Source organism: Gossypium hirsutum, chromosome D11 (genome assembly GCF_007990345.1).
Source record: "Gossypium hirsutum isolate 1008001.06 chromosome D11, Gossypium_hirsutum_v2.1, whole genome shotgun sequence".
NCBI lineage: Eukaryota > Viridiplantae > Streptophyta > Magnoliopsida > Malvales > Malvaceae > Gossypium > Gossypium hirsutum.
The window spans coordinates 15,459,657-15,470,987 of record NC_053447.1 but is presented as its reverse complement, the minus strand read 5'-3'; the positions used below and the strand labels follow the sequence as shown (position 1 = coordinate 15,470,987).

General features: G+C 31.5%; 1 protein-coding gene across 1 annotated transcript; it reads right to left on the bottom strand.

The window, feature by feature from the left end:
• Positions 1-240: 240 nt before the first annotated feature.
• On the bottom strand, positions 241-1,860 carry LOC107912485 (photosystem I chlorophyll a/b-binding protein 3-1, chloroplastic). Its single transcript, XM_016840684.2, has 3 exons — positions 1,267-1,860; positions 1,113-1,174; positions 241-1,036 (listed from the first exon to the last, which is right to left on the bottom strand). The coding sequence occupies exons 1-3, from the start codon at positions 1,405-1,407 to the stop codon at positions 421-423; spliced, it is 819 nt and encodes a 272-aa protein (XP_016696173.2). The 5' UTR covers positions 1,408-1,860; the 3' UTR covers positions 241-420.
• Between the last annotated feature and the right edge of the window lie 9,471 nt (positions 1,861-11,331).

Genomic DNA, 11,331 nt, shown 5'->3' with positions numbered 1-11,331 from the left:
AGTATATTGATTTAATAAAAAAAAATTAGGATGTGTAACAAAAGATAAGCTAGCATCATGGGTAACTTAAGGTATGCCACTTATTGCAACTGGCTTGACATTGCTTATGCTACAGAGCTGATTTTAGATTTACAAGTAAATTAAACTTAAAGAACTGGAACACAATTAATCATGTGATGAGATATTTACAGAGTTATATAGGTGTATATATATATTATATATATCATTCAGCAACAGAGATGAAAAAGAAACTCATGATATTACAGTGGCATTAACAAAGTCTATTTCAGTTCTTTCTCGCAGATTACAGAATAAATTTACACATGTTTTACTGAGATCAAGAAAGGAGCAGAAAGGGATTTGGCAATGGAGCTTTTAGCCGGGGGGATAGTTCCATGGAACAAATATAGGCACTTTCATCTAATGGAACTTGAGGTTAGTCAAGACATTGTTGTTGAAAGGGTCAGCCAAGTGATCCAACAGGTTCTGGTATGGTCCTACACCTGTCACGAGCCCTTGTATGAAGTAACCCAAGATTGCCAACATTGCCAATCTCCCATTCTTCACTTCTTTCAGCTTCAAATCCTTCAATGACTTCTCATCTTTCCCAAAACCAAGTGGGTTAAACAGTGGTCCTCCAGGGTATGCCGGCTCACCAGACCCTCCAAGGTACTTCTCGAACCCCAAGAAATATTGTTTCCCCATCGAACCTGGTTTGGCCCAGTCTTGGAACCTTCTGTGCTCTGCAAATCCCATGAGTGCCATCTCGAACACAAACAAAGTGTAAGGGTCTGCCCAATAGCTGTATGTTCCTGCTGGTGGGATCACACCGGTTCTAAACCAAGGGAGGGCTGTTTCTGCTGGGATAAGACCGGCCTTCCCAAGTATTTCAGGGGCAATCGCACCTACTGCACCCAACATAGCATAACGCCCGTTGATGATCTCACCGTAGGCTAGCCATTTAGGCTCGATGAACCCTCCTGGACCTTCAGGGTCTGAGAGTCCCAAGGGGTCAAATCCATAATCACCTGGAAGGCTGTTAAACAGAAAAATCAGATCACTCATAGAGATGGCCCTAAATTACATGTATGATTGCATCTGTTAACATTTACCTGCCATCCAAGTATGAAAGGCTTTGTTTAGATGCAAACCATAAAGGTCTATCAGCTCCTTGCTGAAAAATGCCACATTAACAAAGGTCATCATCAGAACGTAATCCCAACAACCAAAACATAAAACAATAGTAGATCATGGTAAGAATGAGACCTTAACGGGTGGAGTCGAAGCTGCCTTAACAACAAAGGATCCTTTCCTTGAAGGCCCAATTTGTCGTTTAGCTCCAAGAATCTGCCTTGCAGTCTCCACTGAGTAGGTAAGAGACGATGATACAAGTGCTTGTGTTGCCATCTTCTACAATTTGCTTTGTTTTTTGGGGGTGATGGTGGAGCTGGTTCGAAAGAGTAGTCTGAGAGTCCCGCCTTCAATGAAACTAAGGCAGGAAATAAGGGTCAATCTAAGCCACTACTTGGGGGGCCTAAAAATCCTGGTGGGGGGATGAAATGATAGCCTGAGTCATAGTTGAGATTAGGTTGGGATCTGGGTGTCCAACAAGGATTGTACACGTAATATGTGGTTTGATTAAGTGGATAAGAGATGATGTGGGTGTAACTGACAGATGAAACTTAAGTGCCACTTGGCTGGCTCTCCACCATTGCTCTTTCCCTGGTTGATTTTCTCACTCAGGTCTCAACAAAAAAATCTGGATTTTCTGAGATAAACATTAAGCGGTATCTTCCACGAGGGAAAATGCCCTTTTTAATACGCTTGTTGTTGAAAATGGAATTTGCTTGGTTTCATGATTAGGAACTGTCTAATACGCTTGTATCATATACGTTAAAATATGTTGTTAGTTTCTTTGATAAAATTTAAATTTTAATCTTAGAAATTAAATCTTTCAATTATTTGGATTTTAAAATATCAAATTAATAATTAAAATTATTAAAATATTTTCTATCAAAACTTGTCAATTTGGCATGTTGAGTAAGTTATATGATTGAAAAAAAAATTCAAATTAACAAGTAACAACTACAATAATGATTGGAGTATAATTTTTAAATTAAAAAAATAAGATACAAAGACTAAATCTTACATTAAAAAAAATACAGAGTATAACATCATATTTTTGGCTAAATTAGGCAAAAATGTTGAATTTTAAAGTTAATTGAGTGATTAAACCGATTTGGAGCATATTTATTGGAACATGTTGATTTTGGAGAGAGAGGAGAAAACGTATCTAGCTCTCTCTCCTTGGTCGGGTTTTTAAGGTTTGTTTAAAGTTTGGGTTAAGGTTTTGTTAAGGTTTACGGGTTTTAAGGTAGTGAATGGATCTTAGGGTTTAGTTAAGGTTTTTAAGGGTTTAAGGTTGGAAATAATGGGAGGCCGATTTATTTGTGTTTGTGTTTAAAATAGACATTTTGAAAGCTCAAAGGTATATTTCAGTTGACGGTGATGTGATAATGCTCGGAGACCCATACATTTCATCTGTCGCGTCGGGATGAAACCATTGCCTTAAAAGCCCATCATATTGCAACTTAGGCCTCGAGTTCACGACGTATATATTGTCACGGGTTGAAGTATAAGTGGGGCTCCTATTTGACGGATGTTAATGGGGGGTCACTATTTGGAGTATAACTTGAGAGTCCACCTATCAGTGATTATGCAGTCACGAGTTCAATTTTCACCTCACTGGAAGAGGATGGTTTATAAACCCGATGCAAAAGTTTGAGATGATAATCTTAGGGAAAAAGTCAGGGGTTTTCCACTATAACCAACTTATTTTTTTCTCCATCTCCACCAAAAGCAAGATTTGTAACCTCTCTATTGTCCAAAAAGTGACAAAGTTGGATACAAAAGCACTGCAAAGGGGGGAGTAATGGTAGCTGTGGAGAGAAGTTGGAGTTCAAGTCGAGGTGGCAGCGATAGATGGAGATTGAGTCAAGGTGACAACGATTGTAGTTATTAGTCAGTGATTTAATCATAACAACCATTTTCGAGTTGAAATGACTTCCAGCTTTTGTCCAATGTGACTGTCGCTCACCCCCTGACAGTGCACTTGCCCCCAACTTTGTCACCAGTTTCGAACGAGTTGTAGCAGTCACCTTAAATGTACAAGAGTTTGAGATTTATCGGGCATTATAACACCTCTAATTAACCTCAGGATGTACACTTGGGCGTGTTGTTCTCTTTCAAGGAGACTCGAACTCCCATGGAGATTTTGGAAATTGTCTTGCAACCATTTCATCTCTATCCTACCACCGTAAAACTTTTCTGACACATTGTCTAATAGTTGCTCGCAAATGCTGCTCCAATCACCAGCGACCATTGATCCAGTAATGACTGACTCATTCACTAGTAAAACAAGTTATAATTGAATGTCCTTGAGTATGATTGTACACTCATCACATGGAAGATGAAATGTGTGTGTCTCAGGTCTTCATCTTTCCATCAACACGTTGATAAGTGTGGGGTCCAATTTACACCCCCGAGCATATAGGACACATGCAAGAATCTCGCAACTTCCAAATAAGGTTCAATCATATGCAATGGCCTCATAAGTAAATTATGTATACATGTCTCGAGAATCCGATTTTCAGCCTAATTATAAAAAAAACAAAAAAAAAGTTTTAATCTCTTTAACAACTTAATAATGAACTTAAATAAATTTATAAAAATTAGAAATATTTTCTTACCACTTGCAATTGACTCGCACAAATGTGGTTATCATCGAAACAAATAAGAGTATTTGTCATTCTAAAATTAAATTAAAACGAATGGAAATAATAAAAAAAGAATTAAATCAAGACAAACGTGAAAGAATTTTAATTAAAATTTTAGAACTAAATTCTTGAGACATTTGAGAGAATTGATAGAAATTAGAGAATTGATAAAAACGGATTTGAATGAAAAAATGAGGAAAAGATTTGGGTTTATATAGAAAAAATAATTAACCGTTTTCTATGGTCATTGGCAATTCCATTGGGGAAAAACACGTTCAGCTCTCTTTTCAAACTATTCCAGTAAATATGCTTCAAATCGACCTAATCACTCAATTAACTTTAAAATTTGACATTTTACCTAATTTAGCCCATATTTTTAACCTAACAGATAAAATCCTACTCTAAAGTAATGAAATAACGAGTTTCATAATTTATTCTAATGCGTTGAAATTGCTGAATAAATTGTTAATATAAAATATCCCCTCAAAAATACCTTAATAATTAATTGAGACTTCAATAAAAACCAAAATTAAGTTTTTAATTGAATATAAGCAATCAATTTATTCTTGAAAATTTATCTTTGGTGTAAGCCCTTGAAGTTTGTTAACTTTGTTACGTGGCACACTAAGGTTGTACCACATGGCAAAATTTGATAATTTCTCTTAAAATTGTTTAAAAACCATAACAAGTTCTAAAAATTTATATATAAATTATAAAATATAAAAAATTAGAAATTTTAAAAATAGAATTTTCAAAAAGTATAAAAAATTGCAAAAAAAATATAGAAAAAGAACATTATTAAAAAGGAAAAATTATAAAAAAATTAGAATTTTGAGAATTATAAAAAAATTGAAAAAATATATTAAAAATTTGAAAATTTGAAAAAAAATTCAAGACTTATAAAAACTTGCAATGTATATATATAAGAAATTATATTTTTTTATGGACCCATCTTTGAAATTGATTAACTTGTCGATATCGTCAATATAAGCATCAATGTTGCATGGGAACATGGTGCTTTCACCGGGGAACATGAACCTCTCCCCTTCTACCTTAATCCAATTCTGGTTCTTTTTCTTGATTATCAACTCTTTATGTGGCACATTAGCAATTCATGCAAACTCCTTATCATAAATTTATATATATATATTTTCAATTTTATACTTTTTAATTTTTAATATTTTCTTTCAATTTTATATTATTTTAATAAATTTTAATATTTTAATAAATTTATAATTTTTTTCCATTTTTTATAAATTTTATAATTTTGGAAATTTCTAAATTTTAATTTTAAATAAATTTATATTATTTTTATATTTTTCATTTTTTATAATTTTAAAACCTATTTTTTTTAAAAATTATAATTTTTTATGATTTTTTAAATAATTTTAAGAGAAGTTATTAGGTTTCGCCAGCTAACACAACCTTATATGAAAATGATTTTTCGAGTATATAATTAATTGTGTATATTCGATTAAATATATTGTTGAATAAATTATATGAAAGAGTGAATATGAATATTATCAAGTCAAGTACCTATTTATACTTATATCTGATTTTTAGGTTACCCAATTAATTATTGGTATAATAATTTATTTGATCCTTCAATTTTATAAAAAAAAAGTCATTTTAGTTTTCTATTTATTTTTATGCATTTTTTAGCCTTTAAACGTGTGTTTTTTTTATCAAATTATCCCAAAAATGGATGAAAAAGTTAACTTTTTTTAACTTTGTTGATGTGGCATATACGTAGATTACTATGTGGATGTGATAAAGAATGATGTGGATGGATGCAGAAGTGGATCGTAAAGTTTGTCAAAGTTACAGATTTCTCTTAGATCTCTAGACGAATGTAAATTGAAACGAGAAATAACGAAAACAGATTAGTTGTCACAAAGGAGAGTCAAATAAAATTAAAACAAAAGAAAGATGAACCGGCTGGTAAAGAGTCCAAACAGAACGAATTAGAGTTTCTTGGATGGAAAGAAACTATCATTGGACATTTAGAAAATGACCCAACCAAATCTGAAAAACAAAACACAAATAGATTTGTTAGAAGAGATTTTAAAGACAAAAGCAAATGGTTTTATACAAGAATGTTTGAAACAACAAGAAAAGATTAAAATTCCTAATTTTGATGAGTTTCTTGATGGAATAAGATAGAAGAACATCTTTCTTGAAGTAACTTTAACCTAGAACAAAAATTAATAAAATCAGAAAGCCAAAACAATAAGAACTAACTTAAATAAGTAAGAAATGATAAATTAAGGATAGAAAAGAGAAGATGACGTTCTAAGAAGCCTTGGAAACGTTAAGAATCTACAACTCCTTTCAATGGCTCTAATTCTCCCTCCAAGAAAAAAATTGAAGATGATTCCCACAACTTGAAAGATTGTTACAACAACTTCTAAAAGAAACTTAAGAGCAATTCTTGAAGAAAAACTCAAAGAGAATTATTATTAACTAAAAAAAAACATAAATCAATTGTCTGTGTATAAGGGTGAATGTCCATGCTACTTATAGGCCCCAAAATAAGTTTTTCTAAGCCTAATGGAATAACTACCATGACAAATCATCAAATAAAAAAACAAAATAATTCTAAGTGTGGACTTTTAATGAGAATTCAGTCAAATGAATTAAATGGGTTCCTTGGGCTAAATTCTTACATGATGATCCACCTATTAAAATAAAATTGGACTTATAGTTTAAATATTTTACAATTTGGGTCACTTTGATAATTTGGTCTGATATTCAATTAAATTACTTTCCAAACTTCAGGATGGGCTTGTAGACATCTTAATGGGTCATCTTTTCAAGAACTTGGTCTTGTGATCCGTTTGCTCTTGAAATTAGCTCGTTTAAGCTCGTACATGAAATCCAATGCGCCTTAGTTGCAAGATTCGGTTTATTGGACCAAGATTTCCAAGATTTGAAATCTTGATTTTCTTGATTCTTAAAATTGTCTGAAACAAAAAAATTGGATCAAGATTCGATTTCTTGATTTTTTTGAAAATAAGAAAGTGAATCTTGATTTTCTTTTTCGGTCGTGTGCGCATCTAGGGCCTTAGTAACGAAGTCTTGGATGATCTCGTTCAATCTTACTCGAATTTGCTTAGCTTTCGACCTCGTTATTAGGCATTAAGGAAATTTGAGCCCATCACGTTCATGAGCCTGATTTTGGGCCTTACGACTTGTATCAAGATGACACGTCAACATTATAACTTTTTTTATAAAGTTGGAGGGACAAAAAAATCATTATGCCTTAATTATTACTGATCTATCAATCTAAATTGTGACCATTTTTTGACTGTGCACCATATACACCAATAACAAGAATGGATCTAAGATTTGATTACAATGGGTTAAAAAAAACATAATTCAAAAATGAAAAATATTTTGATGCTTTTTAAATGATAATATAGCTTACTTACAAAGGAAATATAAATTAAAGTCACTTAAGATATAACATTATTTTTTAAAGTTAGGTATTTTAAGTTACACTCTTTGATTTTTCATTAATTTAAAGTCATCGATGAGAAAATCAATTGATTTATATTTTTCTTGATGTATGTCGTTAAATAATTTGAAAGAAAATTATTCTCCATTTTATTTTAAAACTTTATCTTCACGATTTTCATTATTAAAAATACGAATATTGGCATTACAATAAACATCAGAAGATAAATAATTTTATCAATAAGAGGGTAAATCTCTAACTTCCTTGTCATTGCTAACACTCAGACTCCACTTCTATTCTTGTTCTCTGTGTCCATAGCCTCCACTTGTCTTTTTAATTGTTATTTTTTATATCTATAGTCGCTATTTCTTTCTATAATTAATACTATTATTTAAATGTGTGATTGAGTTAATGTCACGAGTCAACTAGATATTAACTCAATCAAGAAAATTACTAAAATAATTTTATATTTTTTTTGGTGAATTAGTGAATTACAATAACAGGGTTAAGCCCGAATGACAAATGCGACTAGCGCGACTCGATGTAACACCCCTAACCCGTATCCATCGCTGGAACCAGGTTACGAAGCATTACCAGAGTTTACAGATCAAACAAACAGAAATTTCAAACATTTCATATAATATAATATTCAGGTCAGAAACCAATCAAACTCATACATATTGTCCCTTATACAAGCCCTCGAGGCCCAAAATACGCATTAAAAACAAGTCAGGACTACTTTAGAAACTCAAAAAGTTTTCGGAATACATTAAAAATTTTCAAAGCTGCAGGGTTCACACGGCCGTATGGTCAGGCCGTGTGACTCACACGGCCAAGAGGCACGTTCGTGTCTTAGGTCGTGTGGGCATTCGAAATAGGGACACACGGCTGTGTCCATGCCCGTGTAACTCTCTGACTTGGGTCACACGGTCAAGCCACACGCCTGTGTGCTAGCCGTGTATCTCACACGATCGAGTCACACGCCCGTGTGTCTGGCCGTGTGGACCTAAAATGTGCCTTAAACCACAAGTTTACCATTCCCTACAAGCTTGGACATTAATCAACTCAAAAACCATTCATTTAACCAATTCAAAACACGATCAAACACATTCAAAACATGTCAAAACAATCATCCTAGGTGTCTAACCAATGTACCCTCATTGGTACCTCATTTATATCATCAAAACATATCATCAAAGTATCATTCAAATCCAAATTATAAACTTACCAAATTCAATCCATTTTGCCTAGTTCATAAGCACTTAAACACAAACTTAAATTCACATGCACATATCTAGATTTGGTTCAACTTATCATGCCATAATATGGCTTCAAAAACAAATACATGTTTATATATATATACCAAACAAATATTAAACTTATAACCTTATTTCCAATCAATCCACAAAATAACTATTATTTAGACACCCTAGGTACATGCCGACACAAAGGACAAACATCACCACATTTGAGTTTGGGATCATTATTGGATGCTGAATCAGCGATCAAAAGTTAAGTACCTAACCTGCGCATGGAAAACAAAACCGTATGCTGAGTAAAACTTAGTAATATTTCTATAATCCGAATATTAAAAACAAGATAATATCATATGCACAATTTAATTATAAGCACATATTAATATCTAGTATCATGACTATCATACTTCATTTGCTAAACAATGTCCCAATACACACAATTGCTATATAAATAATTATTCACATATTAAACTACCTTTATTCATACAATGGCATTAGTCAATCAATACTCAATTAATGAATATATCATTACATACCATACTCAATTCTCATCATTTGCTATAAAATAGATTTTCACAATTTGATTCACATTTCATTTAAACAATGGCATTATCCATTCTATATTCAATTCATGAGTATATAACTCATATATTCTATGTATTTACAACATATTTCACATTCTATTTTCAATTCACTATATCACATCCATTTCTCATACCATACCATTTCAATATCAAATATAGAACTTTATTATTTATTTACCCCTATTAACACGACTCGGACGGATACACGGATCCAACCAACACACTAGTAGTAACTACACCCAGTGCTTTATAAATTTGACACGGATACACGGATACACGGATAAATCCGAAGTAGTTACTACGCCCAGTGCTTTATAAATTTGACACCTAGTGTCTCATCGGTTAAACCGAAGTAAATTGGCACCCAGTGCCTCATCGACTCGAAGTCGAAGAATTCCCTGAACTCTTCCTATCCTATGGCATGCCATCTATATTCGACTCAGCTCGATACAGTTAATAGGTTTACATTTTACTTTTCAAATATAACCAATATCCAATATTAAATTTTCATATAATCACATTATCACATATATACATATGAATTCAATTCAATTCATATAAATTCAATAAATTTATCACATACCGAATCAATCCATTTCAATTGTAAAACACAATAGTTTTCACCTCCAATACTTACCATATACAAGAAATCAAAATGCAATAATTTTACAACTTAGTTCGGATTATAGAAATACAAACCAGGAATTCCGAGCTATTCGACGTCAACTTTATCTTTTCCCTTTTTAGTGGAGGATTCCGGTATGACGTTAGCTACGAAATTAAAACAATTAAAATTCATCAATATAACACAATTCAATTTTATATTGAATATTTTAATTTTTTACTCAATGTTTGCCTAAATTTCAATTTAGTCCCTAAATCGAGACTAATTTTTATTCTTCACATTTAATTCTATATTTTCATGCAAATTCCATTTTAAACTAAATTTAACTCCTTATTTTCACTTAAATCCATAAATTTTGAATTTTTCACAATTTAGTCCCTATTACTCAAAATTTACCATTTATTCTACAATTTAATCCTTTTTCATTTCTAGCTTAAAAATCTATCAATTTAATCCCTAATACTAAAATTACTCAACATTAACAACAGTTAAAAACTTAATAATCGTTAAAATTTTGACATGGGTCGGGTAATACTTAACACCGAGATTCTAAAAACATAAAAATTACAAGAAAATGAGCTAAATTGACTAACCAATTAAACTTTGAACAATTTAATCTTTCTCCTTTCTTCTTTCTTTTCTTTAGGATTCGTATGGCTTTCTTTCTTTCTTTTTATTCTTTCTTTTAATACTTTTGTTTTATTATACATTAAATTATTATATAATATAATATATATGCTTAACAATTAAGATTTCATATTATAATATAATATATAAATTCAGAACAATAGTAAAATTGTTGCTTTAGCCCCTTTAATTGTTCTTTAATCTATGATTCAACTTTCACCCTATATGCAATTTAGTCCTTATACCTAATTACTTTTAATTCAAGTAAATTCACTTAACCGAAATCCAATTAACTACACAAATAGCTTGGTAAATATTTATTAAAAATATTTACGAGTCCAATTTACGAGAATGGAGTCTCGAGAATGCACTTTTAATTTTTATCAATTTGGTTTTTTTCTTTTAATTAACTATCGAAATGTTAAAATTTCTTAATGAAACTTTAATACCACCTTAATGACACTCCGTAAATATTCATAAAAATATTTACGGCTTGGTTTATAAAAACAAGGTCACGATACCTCATTTTGTAAAACCACTTATAACATAAATTTTCAAATCAATTTTTTTTAAAAAAATCACATTTGACTTGTAAATATTAAATAATAATATTTACGAAATTAATCATCAGACTTGGTGGCCCTGAAACCACTGTTTCTGACACTACTGAAAAACGGACTGTTACACTCGAACCCAGGCTACACTTGAGGTGATGAACACCCTTGATTATCAGGCTATCACATGAGGTTATAATATTATTATGAGCGTACTTCTATATTTTCCTTATTTAAAAAGCCAATAAAAAATTGCAAATGTTGAGATATAAACCCATGTCCCCAACATATATAAGATCTTTTAGTTATTGATTTAACTAAAATTTTACTTTAATTTTTTATACATTTTAATGTTATTAGACAATTTTTTTCGCTCACATTTTTTTGTATATATCTATCTATACTATTATTTGAACTTTTAGCTGAGTTGGTGTCACCTTTAACTAAGGGTC

Excerpts from the sequence above, each read along its gene's own strand:
- LOC107912485 (XM_016840684.2), bottom strand. The coding sequence starts at position 1,407 with ATGGCAACACAAGCACTTGTATCATCGTCTCTTACCTACTCAGTGGAG. Across the intron at positions 1,175-1,266 it reads CTTCGACTCCACCCGTTAAG|CAAGGAGCTGATAGACCTTT; the intron begins GTCTCATTCTTA and ends GGCATTTTTCAG. Across the intron at positions 1,037-1,112 it reads CTTTCATACTTGGATGGCAG|CCTTCCAGGTGATTATGGAT; the intron begins GTAAATGTTAAC and ends TCTGTTTAACAG.